Source organism: Chaetodon auriga, chromosome 9 (genome assembly GCF_051107435.1).
Source record: "Chaetodon auriga isolate fChaAug3 chromosome 9, fChaAug3.hap1, whole genome shotgun sequence".
Taxonomy (NCBI): Eukaryota; Metazoa; Chordata; class Actinopteri; order Chaetodontiformes; family Chaetodontidae; genus Chaetodon; species Chaetodon auriga.
Window position 1 is genome coordinate 15,003,755 of NC_135082.1, and position 16,008 is coordinate 15,019,762.

The window sequence follows — 16,008 nt, forward strand, 5'->3', positions numbered from 1 at the left end:
TGCCATTCAGCTTCTGAAAGACGAGTTAGGTCATCAGATAATCCGGTTTTGGACATTTTAAAAATGGCTGACTTTTTGTGATAGCTATGGTTGTGAAACCAGCGAGATACAAAGTGGTATTTTAAGTGATACATGTAGATCACCAGTTGCCTGACTTCTTTTCACTCGTATGATGCTCGTTATTGGAGATTTTGTGTGCGGTATGATTCGAAACAGCTGCAAAATGATGGTATTTCAAGCAGAGAAGTTTCTGGTCAAATTAGGTCTCTGCTGGACTGCTGATGAGGGAGGACGCTGTCCATGGTTCTGAACGCCAGATGGCGTTTTTCCGTGCACGTGTTTAGGTCTCATTTAAACCTTGTTAACAGTGTCAATTCTTTAATGTGTTTTGTCCTGGTAACACACAGCTCATATAGTCTTTACTGACGCTCCAGAAAATGCTTTTGTAATAACAAGGTCTTTGATAATTTTGCATAAAAATTCAGGTTTCGACTGATCTGACCGTCTGCACATGTATGGGCTGAACTTCAACTTGTATGTCTTTATACACTAGCACCAAAATAACAGCTGGTGTCGCTGGAGACCACAATATTCGAGTGGCTTCCTTTTCTCCTCATCAGACTCCTCCTCTCCGCACGGAGTCATCGGTGCTTTGTCAGAAAATACACAAATGGTTATGAGACAGCAAGCGCTTCGTCGGCAATCCGCCTAAACTGTGGACATGTTCGAAAATGATTATTTCTTTCTTTCTGTGGCAGCGATGGGACGTGCACGACTGACAGTCTCGATCTGGATGCAAATAATAGCTTTGCTTTGTTTGTGTGACGGGTCCGCAGCGCAGCTCTCGTTCTCCGTTTCCGAGGAGGTTGACAAAGGAATGGTCGTGGGAAATCTCGCTAAGGATTTACAAATTAATGTTCACGAACTGGAAAAACGGGATTTACGAGTTGTGTCTGTGAATTCTAAGACATATTTCGACGTGGATTTAAAAACGGGTGCTCTATATGTTTGCGACAGGATTGATCGTGAAGAGCTCTGTCCAAACACGGCAAAATGTTCCCTGAATATAGAGGCCATTCTGAGCCACCCAATGCACCTGCATCGCATAGAGGTACAAATTATTGACATTAACGACAATGCACCATCTTTTCGTGATAGAGAGAAGACTTTTAATATCTCTGAATCGTCTTTTACCGGGGAGAGGTATCTGCTCCCGATGGCAACCGACGCAGACACGGGGAGTAACTCGGTGAAAAGCTACAAGCTGAGTCCAAATGATTATTTCTCATTGGATGTACAGAGCGGCGGACATCACAGTGAGTCTGCTGAGTTAGTGCTCCAGAAATCTTTAGACAGAGAGAAACAGTCTGTTATCCACCTTACTTTGACTGCTCTGGACGGAGGAAAACCCGCCAGGTCAGGGACACTAAAAATAGTTGTACATGTTATGGATATAAACGACAATGCTCCAGTATTTAGTCAAACTCTGTATAAGGCCCAGGTTACTGAAAATGCTCCATCTCAGACATCCATATTGACTGTAACTGCTACAGATTTAGACGAGGGAATAAATGGTGAGATTTTATATTCGTTTATTGAGAGGGGAAATTTCAATCCCGAAACTGTGTTCTCCATAAACCCAGACACGGGGGAAATAACTGTGACGGGAAAAGTAGACTATGAAGAGAATACAGCATATGACATTCGTGTACAGGCAAGAGATAAAGGTACACCTTCTAGAAGTGTGCATGGCAAAGTGCTCGTGGAAGTAACTGATGTTAATGACAATGTACCTGAAATCATTATCTCCTCTCTTATGAGCCCAGTTAAAGAGGACTCTGAGATAGGTACAGTGGTCGCTTTGGTGACAGTGACTGACAAAGATGGAGGTAATAACGGACTCACCAGTGCTAAAATTCTTGGAATGGTGCCTTTTAAACTCAAGCTGAACTACAAAAATTATTATTCATTAACAGTCGATGGACCTCTTGACAGAGAGAGTGTTTCTCAGTATAACGTCACCATCCTAGCCACTGATGAAGGCACTCCATCTCTGTCCAGCACCAGCGTTATTCCTGTTCACATTTCTGATGTGAATGACAACGCTCCTCTATTCCCAGAGCCTGTAATTAATGTATATGTCAAAGAGAATAGTGCAGTGGGAGCTACTGTCTTTACTATAACTGCAGTCGATCCTGATATGGAAGAAAATGCAAAGTTAACATATGCATCATTAGATGGCATTTCAAAAAGCATTCCAATAACTTCTGTTGTAAACATCAACTCAGAGACTGGAGATATAATCAGCCTGCAGTCTTTCAACTATGAGGAGTTAAAGACATTTCAGTTCAAAGTTCAGGCCACAGACTCTGGTGTTCCTCCGCTCAGTAGCAACGTGACTGTCAATGTTTTTATTCTGGATGAAAATGACAATAATCCAGCTATTCTCCCGCCCTATTCTGAGCACGGCTCCGTTAACAGTGAGAGCATCCCCTATTCTGCTGAAGCGGGATACTTTGTGGCAAAGATCAGGGCTGTAGACGCAGACTCTGGATACAATGCGCTGCTCTCTTATCACCTGTCTGAGCCCAAAGGAAACAACCTCTTCCGGATCGGAACCAGCACCGGAGAAATCAGGACTAAGAGGAGAATGAGTGACAATGACCTGAAAACTCACCCCTTGGTGGTGTTGGTGTCTGATAACGGAGAACCCTCCCTGTCAGCTACTGTGTCTATTGACGTGGTGGTGGTTGAAAGCACAGCTGACATCCAGACTCAGTTCAGACATGTGCCCGTAAAGGAGGACAGCTTCTCGGATTTAAACCTGTATCTGCTGATCGCCATTGTGTCGGTCTCAGTCATCTTTCTGCTCAGTCTCATCAGTTTAATAGCTGTCAAATGCCACAGGACAGACGGCGATTTCAGCAGGTACAGCGCCCCAATGATCACCACCCACCCTGATGGGAGCTGGTCTTACTCCAAATCTACTCAGCAGTATGACGTGTGTTTCAGCTCAGACACGCTCAAGAGTGACGTAGTGGTTTTCCCCGCACCGTTTCCACCTGCAGATGCGGAGCTCATCAGTATTAATGGAGGAGACACTTTTACCAGAACTCAGACTTTACCTAATAAAGAAAAGGTAAGGCTGATGGTGCATAAAACACAGGCTACCAATAGTTATCTATAATGGAGATTAGTCTTAGACTTTATTGTGTTGTCCTTGACAGTAAGTGTGGTTGTGAGTGATCTAATTTTCACGATGTTATTTTGAAATTAATCATTGGTGTCATTATTGTAAAGGTAGTAAGTTTAAAGCATTATTAAATTGTTCCTCGTTGACCTCTTGGTCAGTCACTTCAGCCCTTGATTGTGGCTTGCAGCACTTTTGGACTGTCCAAAAACTTGTTGATATTTAGTCTTTTGATTATTCCCCTTTAAATATCCTTGCAAGAATGACAGGTGATTCTTTTTCAGTTGACGGCAAATTGACATGAATTTTGAGTTGCTTAATTTCACCAAAATGATGAAATTTAATTATTTCATCGGTTTTCATCTTTTCTTGCCTCTGACTTCGACATTACCACAAGATGTCGCTCTCAGCTCACAGAGTTAAAATACCTAATTTTGAGTGTGACGCTCCTCCCTGTTCGTCTCAGAGAGAGGTTTGTAATTCTTTGTTCGACGTTCAACAGACCATCCTCACGGATTTAAGGGGCTCTGAAAATGGATGTATCATTACTGAGCAATGTTACTGCTGGGGTGATTTTTTCGATCTGACTTGTTTAGTAGGCTCTGGGCAGAATGCATCGACGGAGTATTTTCCGGCATTGGATTTATTTTTTGTTCCATGTATCTCACATATGGAGTATCGCGGCAGCACAGATTGTGTATTCTGTTACGGAGGAATCGAGCCCGGGTACCACTGTGGGGAATTTGGCGAAGGACTTACATCTAGACGTGCAAGAACTGGGAAATCGAGGTTTTCAGATTTCAGGACCTAATACGAGGTATTTCGAAGTAAATGTTAAGACTGGGATACTTTTAGTGAAAGACAGAATAGACCGAGAGGAGCTCTGCTCTCGTAATGTGAAGTGCTCTCTGGAGGTGGAAGCCATTGTGAACTCTCCACTGAATCTCTATCGTTTTGAGGTTAAAATCGTGGACATAAACGACAATGCACCATCTTTTCGGATACCGGGGATTGTTTTGAACGTGTCTGAGTCAGCTTTTCCTGGTGAAAGATTTACACTAGCAAAGGCTTTCGATGCAGATGTCGGCAGTTACTCCGTCAAAAACTACAAGCTGAGTCAAAATGAACATTTCACTCTGGATGTGCAGAACGGTGGAGAGCCGACAATGTCCGCTGAAATGATACTGCAGAAAGCTTTGGACCGTGAGAAACAAGCTGTTATTAAACTAACACTGACAGCTGTGGATGGAGGAAAACCTCCTAAATCCGGCACGCTACATATCACCGTTAATGTACAAGATGTAAATGATAATATTCCAATATTTGACAAGTCGCTGTACAAAGCCACAGTGCGCGAGAACACGCCGCACGGTGCAACCGTAATGTCTGTGCATGCCCAGGATTTAGATGAGGGGCCAAATGGAGAAATACTGTATTCCTTTATCAATCACGACAGTGATAATGATGTTGACAAATTTGCCATTAATCCCCTAACGGGAGAGATCACGGTCAATGGTGAATTGGACCACGAAAAAAGCAACGCAGTTGAAATCCGTGTCCAAGCGAAAGACAAAGGGTCAAGTCCAAGAGCATCTCATTGTAAAGTACTCGTTGAAATCACGGATGTTAATGACAATCCACCAGAAATATCAGTAACATCTTTAGTCAACGTAGTGAGGGAAGACGCGCCCCTCGACACAATGGTTGGACTTATAACTGTGAGAGATATCGACGCAGATAAAAATGGCGTTGTTCAGGTTAGAATAGTTGATTCAGTGCCGTTCACAATAAAGAACACATATAAGAATCATTATTCTTTGGTCGTCGACGGAACTCTAGACAGAGAGAGAGCGTCTCAGTATAATGTCACAATAACAGCGACTGATGAAGGAGTTCCGCCTCTTTCCGGTACAAGCGTTATTACAGTCCACGTTTCTGATGTCAATGACAACGCACCTCGTTTTCAAGAGCCTGTCATAAACATTTTCGTCAAAGAGAACAGTCCCGTAGGCGCTGTAATCTACACTATGACTGCAGATGATCCGGATGTAGACGAAAATGCAAAAGTAACGTTTTCAGTAATTAATAATAATCATAAAAACAATTTAATAGGGTCACTTATTAACGTCAACTCGGAGACTGGAGATATCATCAACCTGCAGTCTTTTAACTATGAGGAGTTAAAGACGTTTCACTTCAAAGTTCAGGCCACAGACTCTGGTGTTCCTCCGCTCAGCAGCAACGTAACTGTCAACGTTTTAATTCTGGATGAAAATGACAACAGTCCCACGATTCTCGCGCCATATTCTGAGCATGGCTCCGTTAACAGTGAGAGCATCCCCTATTCTGCTGAAGCGGGATACTTTGTGGCAAAGATCAGGGCTGTAGACGCAGACTCTGGATACAATGCGCTGCTCTCTTATCACCTGTCTGAGCCCAAAGGAAACAACCTCTTCCGGATTGGAACCAGCACCGGAGAAATCCGGACTAAGAGGAGAATGAGTGACAATGACCTGAAAACTCACCCCTTGGTGGTGTTGGTGTCTGATAACGGAGAACCCTCCCTGTCAGCTACTGTGTCTATTGACGTGGCGGTGGTAGAAAGCACAGCTGACATCCAGACTCAGTTCAGACATGTGCCCGTGAAGGAGGACAGCTTCTCGGATTTAAACCTGTATCTGCTGATCGCCATTGTGTCGGTCTCAGTCATCTTTCTGCTCAGCCTCATCAGTTTAATAGCTGTCAAATGCCACAGGACAGACGGCAATTTCAGCAGGTACAGCGCCCCAATGATCACCACCCACCCTGACGGGAGCTGGTCTTACTCCAAATCTACTCAGCAGTATGACGTGTGTTTCAGCTCAGACACGCTCAAGAGTGACGTAGTGGTTTTCCCCGCACCGTTTCCGCCTGCAGATGCGGAACTTATCAGTATAAACGGAGGAGACACTTTTACAAGAACTCAGACTTTACCAAATAAAGAAAAGGTAAGATGCAACTCGTCCCAAACGAATGCATAGACAATTATTGTTGTAACTTTTGCATACACCGCCTCCTCCAGTATTGAAATTACTCGCTCTGCTGTGCTTCTTTTTTTTTTAACCTACTTTTTCTCCCTTGTCTGGCTGCCTTTGGCGCTATCCATGGTGCTGAAATCACAGAGGCCTGTTCGAGCGTCTTTGTCACAATGGGCCGTCCCACAAAGCACATCACAAAACTCGTCTAGGGGCCCTGGGTGTAATGCTGCCAAAAACTACAATTAAAAACACAAGTTTTCACTTCACATCAACAGATAATGAAGTAAAAGTAGTCATGGAAATAACTTAATAAAGTAGGTCTATCTTGTGGAAACGCAAGCTCTGAGTAACATTGTGAAAAGCAACAGTAGCAAGCAGCAAAAGTCTGTCTTCATCGTTTTGGCTGAATGAATGACGACGGGCAATTAAGTGCTTAATATCGCTTCACAAGCTTATTTAGCGCGTGATGGAGCTGAAAGCAAAGAGGAGATTCGTCTGATGGCAGATGTACATTATAACAGTTTGGAAAAAGTTTTGTTGCAGGGGTGGAGAAGTTTCTAAGTTGGACTAGACCTTATTGTCATTCAGGAAACAACGAGTGCACACCGACCGAAATTAAGTTGCAATAGGCTCAGCACAGGATTAAAAATATGTAAAATATATTTATATACACACACACACACACACACACAAGTATATCCGTAACTGTCGCGAGCCCATGCAGCCGCAGCCAAACAGGGCGCCGCCATCTTAGCAAGAGTCCAGGAGACACTTGAACATGTCCAACGCATTCCTGTCAGCGTCCAGCACAATCCTAATTCTTTCTGACATTTCCAGCAGCACATGTTGTTATCACCATTGCAAAGAAAAAAAAAACACACAAAACACCCAAAGTCATTTCGTCATTTAGGAAAGCGTTGGTCACTTACCATTCGCTTCTTCCTTCCTCCTCATCCGAATGGGAAACTTTACACAGCCATGACATCCAAAAGTACGAATCGTCCGGGCTTTATCTCTCTCTCTTTGATACACACTCGACGAGGACAAACCCAGTTCTTCAATTCCACCGCGAACGTCTCCAAGTTTCCCTCCGACAAACTTCCCGACATCAATCCCGATGTAAATCCTTGAAAATATCTTCCATTTTTGTCAATGCTATCATCTGCTCCAGATAAACATCTAAATTTACTCGTTGACCGACTGGAAACACGGTCTTATTCTTCCTTTTCTTTTTTATTTTTAAATCCTCTCCCCTCGTCATTTTCAAGTTTGCTGTCGGATTCCCGCTCTGACGCCATTTCCGCCATCTGGCCGCCATTTCTTCTTCGCTTATCAATTGTGGGTCTGCCGCACTGCGCTCAGTGCTGCCACTGATGGCTCAAGGCTGTGTTGCAAGCATCTGAAGCTTACCTTCGCTTTAGGCCAGTGATGGCGTTGTGGGTTTCGCGAGTTGTATTGTCTGCCATGAAAATCGCCGCAGTCCATCTGAGTGAGTCTTGATTGTTGTTACCTTACAAGTTCCTTAAACCATCTACACTTTGATTTTATGTCAAAGAAATAGTCCTCACTTGGTCCATTGACATTACCTGTAATTAAGATTTGGCTATTTACAAACCTTGTTTCTTTCATGTGCACCGGGGCATGGCAAAGCTGCCATACGTAAACAGAGCTAGTGACCAGCTTCTACATGACCTATGGTGACTTGTTTCATTCTGTGCTTTGTGAAACAAGTTCAATAGACCAGAACCTCAAGTTGACATGTTTTGAGATGGATAGTCATCAGTTTCTGTAGCATTAGGCTAGACTTGATGGGGAGTTATTGACAGCAGCTATAATTCTTGGGTGTTGTGACTCACTGTCATTTAGATGTTTAGCCTACACATTTTGTCTATTGTCTGCTTTCTCGAGCCAGTTGTACAAATTTGTCCTAGTTCTGCATTCGAACTGCAGGCTTCATCAGCCTTTCGAGACTAATTCCTCTAATTGGCTAGATATAATCACAAGGCTTATCTGTTAAGAAAAAATAATAATTTCCAGTCAATGTTGCTTTCTCTGTGTGCATACAGTTAGCTGATTTAGCTTGTCCTTGTATGTCGCTCAGACTTTAGTGTATATGGCCCTACACATTTACACAGGTGTTTTCTTCAGTCATTCTGGTTTACTAGCTCTCAGCTCAGGTTGAAGTTAAGGAGCAGTCATTTATGTGAGGGGACCAATCCCAGTGTATTCCTTCACTGTTTCCACAGCAGACATTTTGACTTGTCATTGTAGGAAAAACACTGATTCACGTATAGATAAATTAAATTCAGATACCAATGGATGTATTATTTATACCTACTCCTCCTCCTGTGTTCATATCAAAAATGTTTTCTGTGGAAAAAGGTCTTTCAGAATGATGAAGGTGTAATTTGTCCCACATCAAAGTGATGTTTTGTCAGTCAAGCACAATTTGTACATGCCCACACTGTCTTCAGTGGAGGACTGATTAAGCAAAGCAAGTGAAAACACCCATGTGTGTGGACCATGGGTGTGTAGGGCCTTTGATTCTCCCAGGCTTGGAACTGTAGCTCTTTAGCTTTATTCTCTAATCTGGAGTAATCTGATTTTTTTTTTTTCTTTGATACTGCTCTGCTCAAATTTGCTCTAGTCTGGTAATTGAATGTGTTTCTCCTGAGAGATTTCCATCAGCTTCTCTAGAGTCACACATCATCCTTGCTGTTAATCACCATTAGAGCTTTATATTCTCCACTGTTTGTACTGCTTGTTTGTACTCATATCTCTGAATTCCACCCAGAAAATCTACTTCATTTTTATACTTTATTTTTATTGTTATTATTTTAAATTGGCCTGTAATTCAGGCTTGTGTTTTCAACTTATTACGTCATGCCCCTTTATCTTAATATTACAGCTGCTAGGAACTGCACTTCAAGACCCTGGTGTATTTAGAAACACAGTTAGAGTAGTGTGTGATCATGTATTTCTAAAAATAGATTAACACCCTGAGAAGGGGTCGCTTTTTGCCAAGCCATCTTTTCAGTTTGAATATGAAAGACTTGTGGGCCTATATGGAATTAATTGTCTTCCCTGGCTGTTTATTCTCTGCTCTAAAAATGGAACTGCTTAGCACAAATATTTAGATGTTGTTTGTTAAAATAACATGCTCACACCCTCCAATTTCTGTACAATTAGGGCTATTCGTTGTAGTTATAATTCCTTCTTCTTCTTGTTTTTATTATGCCCGCTTGCTCCACATCCCCATTTCTTTTGCTCTGCAAAATCAAGACATCCATATTATTCACTTCATGCCAGTTGCTTTTTCTCTTTCTCCTCCCCCACCATGCTGCCAGACCTATTTCCCCTCCCCCTCTCCTTCACAGCACTCTCTGAGAAGGGGAGCAGCTGAGAGAACTAACAGGGAATTAACGTTCATCTCTGCAGACATGTGTGCTATCAGCGTTAGAGCACTGTAAACACGATCTAATATATTTTCATTAACATCCCTAATGTGTATACAGTGTAGAGGTAACCCAGATCCGTGAAAGCCAAGCAGCAGGGATGCGCCTCACGTGTTCTGTTTTGATTGCATTTGCAAGGTCAATTCTAGCTTTGTTTATGTATGTTGTCGTGGCATTTAGGCTTTGCGCCTAACCGGTGGAATGTGTTCAGATATCCCCGGTGAAGCTCACTGTACATTGTGTTGTGCAGGATCTGTGATGCTTTGAGCCACTCAGACGAAGTGACCTCATTTCAGGGAGTGGTACAGCACAAACAAGCATGGCCAGAGCTGTCATAACTGCATTCGTTTGGTTGGTTCAGTGTGAAGGAGACTGAACCAGGGCTTTCTGCGCTCTCAAACAGACCTTATATATTGCAGGCGATGCGTATGGGCATTTGAAGCTTTTAAGTGGGTCAGCGTGTGATTTAAAGATGGCAGCGCGCTACGTGCGCCATCTGAATGGACCTGTGTTTGGGAGTTGCCTCGTTCCTTCTCCGATACAGTCTCTGCTGCGTGCACAAGCTGTCCATACTGTGGTTCCTGAAACAATGCCTGGAGCTGTCTCTGCGTAAAAGTGGTTCAGTATGTGTTTTGTATGCTGCAGCTCTCTGTGGGTGTGTGAGGGAGAGATGGGGGAGGGGCAGGTAATTTTCCGCTACTCGCTGCAGCAATAGCAGCAGCAGGGAGCTTCAGTACCGATCGAGGTATCAGCTCCGCTCGGCTCAGCTCTCCCTCCTGCTCTGCTCTGCGGCTGGGCGGGGGCTGACAACACCTACTGTCAGTCACAGCCAAACCGGCTGGGCGGGGTAAAGGGCCAGGGCGGATGAGGAGAGGCTTTTATCCATGCAGCCATCAGAACATCGTGTGTCTGTGTCGGCGTGTCGTGTCACAGGATGTTTTCATGGAGCTGTAAGAGTGTGCTTGTTTGGGCACAGCAGATGCTGTGGATGTTTTATAGAAACACGATGATAATAATATATACACTCTGAGCAACTATTGAGAGAGCAATAGCCTTTTGTCAGTATGCATAAGTTGATGACAAGGGATTTAGAGTGTGCATCCGATAATAGCTTCTAACTCTGCCTCCCCCAGTGCTGCAAAATGCATTAAATTATTGATTCTATAGTACATTATTCTGGGTGAGGCAGAGAGTGAAGTGGTTCACAGCTCAGAGATTGCAGTCCTACTGTAGAGCCATTCACCTAAGTCATTTTGGAGGATTACACAGATGGGTCCAACAGATGGACCAAAAGCATGACGTAGACATGTCTTTACTTCACCAGGTTTAATACAAAGGGACAGAACAGCAGAGTGATAAATAAAGAAATAAGGAAAATACATTTATTCTTCTTTATGTGTCTCTGTCTGTCAGACACACACATTATGTAGCACTTCCTGTTTTTCTCCTTCACAAGGGTGTGTCCTTTGTGTGAGAGAGGTTAGCACTGCTATCTTTGGTTACCATGGCGACTGTTCTGAGCTGTAATGAAATGATGAACTAGTCTGTTTCCAGGGAGCTGCCAGTATGTCCCCGCCCCCACCCACACATCCACCCCAGCATGTGCTGTGTAGACGCAAGCAGGAAGGAAACAGGGTGGACACAAAGGGATGCAGGAGAGATGGAGAGAGAGACAAAGAGAAAGATGCATGATGAAGACAAGGATGCCAACCAGAGATGTGCAGCATCTTAAGCAAAACTGCCAAGTCAGACAAGGGTAAAGGAAGTGAGCAAGTCAGGGAAAAGTATGTGAGATTAGAGAATCGGTTCTTAAAAGGGAAAGGATTTTAGAGGAAGTCACAAATACAGCAGCACAGGCTCAAACCTTGAGCATGAGATAGTGAGAAAACTGGAGTTTTTGAGGATGAGATGGACAAAAAAAACACATTAAATACAGGCCCTGCAGCTGAGTGAGAACATCACAAGCTTACAATTGGTCACAGATAAAAGGAAGAACTTATCACCACCCCTCCCCATCTCCCCCACTACCACCAAACCGTCCTCCATCCATGCTCCCTCTTAGTAGCATCGGGATGTTGTTGCAGTCATTAGATTAGCTTTGTCATGCTCAGAACCACGGGTTCCATCCTTTCCCATTCGGCAAGGATACAAAGCCAGGGCATCCTAAGAGGGAAGTATCCAAAGCCTGCCTGCGTTTCCTGATAGCTTTGTTCAGTGCCACAACAAGAATCTGTTTGATTTATGCACAGGCTGAACCAGGACAACCAAGGAACTGTTTAACCCTTGCAGGGCCCCAGAGGGAGGGATTTGTACTGCTTTTAGTTCTCTCATGCCCTTTATTTTTGAAAGCAAGGTACACAAGGGATCAGCAGAAACAAACAGAGGATGCCTCCTCCACCCGCTTACTGTGTCCACCTGAGTAAAAGGATTGTGGTTATCGTGGGACTTTTGTTTTGGAGATTTAGAAACAAAAGTTCTTGGGCAAAGAGAAAAGTATGATAAGATGAAGGTATGAGAAACACAGCTCCTTTATAATGTTATAAACCTATTTACTAAATAATACCAGTCTGTATTTTGGGTTTTGGGAGTGTAATTTTCTACGCATTTTTCATTTCATGTCAAAGAGTGACGCTGATGAAATGAGTGAGCAAAACTAGAATGGGTTGTGATAGACGGCTGTTTATTTCCTTTTTTTATTATTTCATAGCCTTTGAGACAAAATGTTTGAGATCAGCTGGCTTTGTTCTATCTATGGACCATTTTGCACTAGAATCTACCTCTTAAGTGTTTATGTGATGTGTATCTGATAAATGTATCATTTTGGTGAATACACATATGACTTCCCTGTGTACCGATGACAGGCGGCTGTGCTATAGATTCTACCATCAATGTGCTTTCAACTGCTCTTTCTCGTCTCACCTCTGGAGGGTGCCTTGCCTTATAACTTGCTTCATCCATTGCGGTCACTGTATTGGAAATGAGAGAGAAAATGACTGCCACTGCAGTGTGATGTCTCTGCCCTCCTTCTCTCTTTCGGTCTCTCTGTCGCTCCCTCTTATCCCCCTCTCTCTATCTCTCTCTCAAACGCACATACACACTCATACATGGGATTATGTTTTAGTGCTTTGGCTTAATGAGAAAGTCTGTATGGATGGGCAGTGGGGTGATGATCACATGTCCAACCCTTGTACTACCGATTTAATCCAACAGAGGGACCAATTTCACTGTCTCTCTCACCTCTGTTCCCTCTTGCTCAGCCTGCCTCTCCCACACATACAGTAGGGTTAAATTTGCAGTGCTATTGGCATTGACTTTCTTTCCTTCTTTCATGAGGCATAATTAATATACAATGATTGTGACAGTTATGCCAAAGATGTTTTCTTGTCAGACATTTTATATTTTGGTTTCAGCAAAAGAATTAAAGGACCACATGAACACACCGTAATGCCCATTTGATTAATTGTTAATAGGCTTGGTGATGTTAAATATATAGACTCAGCATTATTTTTTGATACATCCAATGACCACACCCACCAATGATAGCCTTTATTTTGTAACACATTTGTTCAGGATGCTGTTTCTGTCTCTGTCTGTTTTGTGAATGTATTAATGTCCTTTTAGATTTGCGAAATCTGAAAGCCCATTTCCTGACACCACAAACACTGCTGCCCAATAGCCTGCAGACATTTCCTCTATTTTTCTTGCTCACCTTATCTTTACTAGCATAAAAAAAAATGAGAATGGTATTTGTGCACATAGCAATTTACCAGTAACAACATATTCCATAACACAATGTAACTGTTGCCCCACGAAGCCAATGCTTTATGACATAAGGTCCTGACTGGAAAACATGGGTTTGAAAATTTTGGGTCAGCTTCTTTAATTATGGATGTGAATAATAATCTTCTACCTCCTTACCTGAGTGCTTTAAAGTGAAGTACGTTATGAACATTACCTGTGAAACAGTAGGTGTTGTCAGTATAACCTTTAAGAAGCCTGCATGCTCCTGTTCCCTGCAGTCAGTGCATCTGTTTATCAGAGCACTTGATGGCTATTCCCTGCCATTTAAGAGTGAGAGAAAACAACAGCCAAATATGCTCTCACATTCATTGAGACAAAATAATGTTGTCCTTGGATATTTGTGTTTTGTAGTTGTGTTTTACACTGCCTGAGGGTATGTCTTCATACATGCCTACAGACACAAATGCCTTTTAAGTTTGCATGACTTCCTTTGTGTGTATATGTGTTGACTGAGGGAGTGATGTAACAAGTCCTGCTTCATGATAGCCCAGCCGTGACCCGGTCGTCTGTGGATCTGTGCTGTCATCTGACTCATTAGAAAGGGGAGATTCCAGATAACAGACTCTGAGGGGAAGTAATATGAATGGCTTTTAGAGTGGCCGCTTACAGTATTAATGAGGTTGAGTCTTAGTGAAGAGAATGTTATTAATGTGGTGGCCACCTTGCATAATTGATGAAATTGGGGATGTTAATATTCTGACAGAGAGAACGAACAAAGAGGGAGTCTCATTTTTTAAAATCTGAATTATCTCTCTTCCCCATATCTATCACAGGCCTACCTGTAGAAAGCCACTTTTTTTTTCACCAGTTTCTCACTTTTTTCTCAGTCTGCAAAAGGGATGAGCTCTCGTGTTTCCACTTAAGACCCCAGTATGCCCCTCAGCCAGCCCCCAGCTGGAGCAGCACATATTTGTCAGAGGTGCAGCTGGAGACACTCCACAGTGCGGAGTATAGGTGAGAGACGACTGGGGAGACTGAGAATAAGGAGAGACTGGAGGAGGGTTGAGAATACAAAAAAATGTCATGGTCAGGTAAATTAAGTAATGAGATGGTGAGCGGAGGTATGACAGCCCCCCCCCCCCCCCCTTTTTAAGACAAGATACAGTAAAAATAAACACCAATTAGTGCTTTGAAATCAGTGTTCGTTCATGCGTATACAGGCATCTGTCTGCAGGTGGAATAATGGTGATAACTTTATCTGCAGCACCCTTGATTGAAAAATGAAATAATCCACAGCTCAGTGGCATGCAATTAACAGCAAAACAGATGGGCATATTTGAAACAGGTATGAGAGAGTTGTAACATACCAAACACACTGGAAGAGCAGAGGGAGAGCAGGAGGAGAATGAGAGAGACAGGTGCAAAGGTCAGGTGTAAATCCAGCTCTGTGTTTGTTATTGATGCGATAAACGTCGCCTGTTTTCTTTTTTGTGTCATTGCCAAACACGGAGGTCCACACATCCCACCGGGTAAATCTGCTAAATGTCACTGTTAGCATGGCAGACCACACAAGCAAACCATCAGAGACTGTTCGCACCGGTTGAAAGAAACTCTGTATTATCACCGCTGCTCAGTGGGATGATAATGCCAAGGTTTGCATAAACACTGCAAATAGGCAAAAATAGATATTCACATGAGATTATTTGAAATACACATTGAGTGCAACATGCACAGTCTGTTATTAATGTAGTCTACTAATACCATTAGAGATTAATTATACCATATTTGCACATTTTACAAATTCGCTGAAGGGATTTTTGTATGTAGCTAATCTGTCCTCCTTCAACGGACATTTGGCTGCTTCTCCAGCTCCCCATTTCACCACCTCCTTCTTGTCGCCTCGGAGTGTGAAGAGTCGCTCTCTATCTACCCATCCACAAGCAGCATCCGAGTGAGTCACTGTCTTCTCCCCGTCTCCTGAGATGCCAAGCGTTGTCATCGCCATGGGCAGACCGGGCGTGGGTGAGAGTGGCATCGCACCAGAAGAGGAAAAAAGATTATGTGGGCAGTGGACGTTCGTCTTGGCCCAGTGGCCAGGGTGAATCAAGAAGACTCAGGTTCTCACAAGGCCACGCCTTCACTGCATACATTTTGTTTAAAGAAGGGCAATCGATCACAGAAACACAGTTTTAATGTCGCTACTGGATGCATCATTGTTGTTCCTGGTTCCTGAGACTGATTTGTATTGATATTCTGGCTGTTCAAGACAGATTTACGTGAAACGGTCGACTGTGTAGCTCTTTACGTTTTTCTATTTCTCTCAGTCGTGTTGACTGCAATAGGGTAAGGTATCATCCAGTTTACTTGAATCCAATTTGAATATGAATTTAATTGAGGTACATGGGTTCTGAGGCCAGAGTAATTAGAGGACAGCAGAGCAGAATGACTTGGATGGTAATGAGAGGACTTGTTACTCTACACATTGTTGTTTAGACCTTTGGTGGGAAAAATGGAGTCTGATGTGCATCTTGTTGCTTGAAATGGGACTGATGTGTTTTGGTAACTGTGGGTTAGTGTATATTGATATAATGTGCATAATACAGGG

At 43.1% G+C, this 16,008-nt stretch overlaps 1 protein-coding gene across 29 annotated transcripts in view; it reads left to right on the forward strand.

The window, feature by feature from the left end:
* Positions 1-16,008, forward strand: part of LOC143325537 (protocadherin alpha-C2-like) — a 190,493-nt gene that overhangs the window by 150,179 nt on the left and 24,306 nt on the right. The window contains exon 1 of one of the 29 annotated variants that reach the window (XM_076738663.1): positions 8-3,139. The exons of 27 other annotated variants lie outside the window; for them this stretch is intronic. In XM_076738663.1, coding sequence (XP_076594778.1) covers positions 722-3,139 — 2,418 coding nt within the window. In that variant the 5' untranslated portion in view covers positions 8-721. Of the gene's footprint in view, positions 1-7; positions 3,140-3,161; positions 6,178-16,008 lie in introns of those variants that run through there. One more of the 29 variants, XM_076738676.1, reaches the window with a different exon arrangement.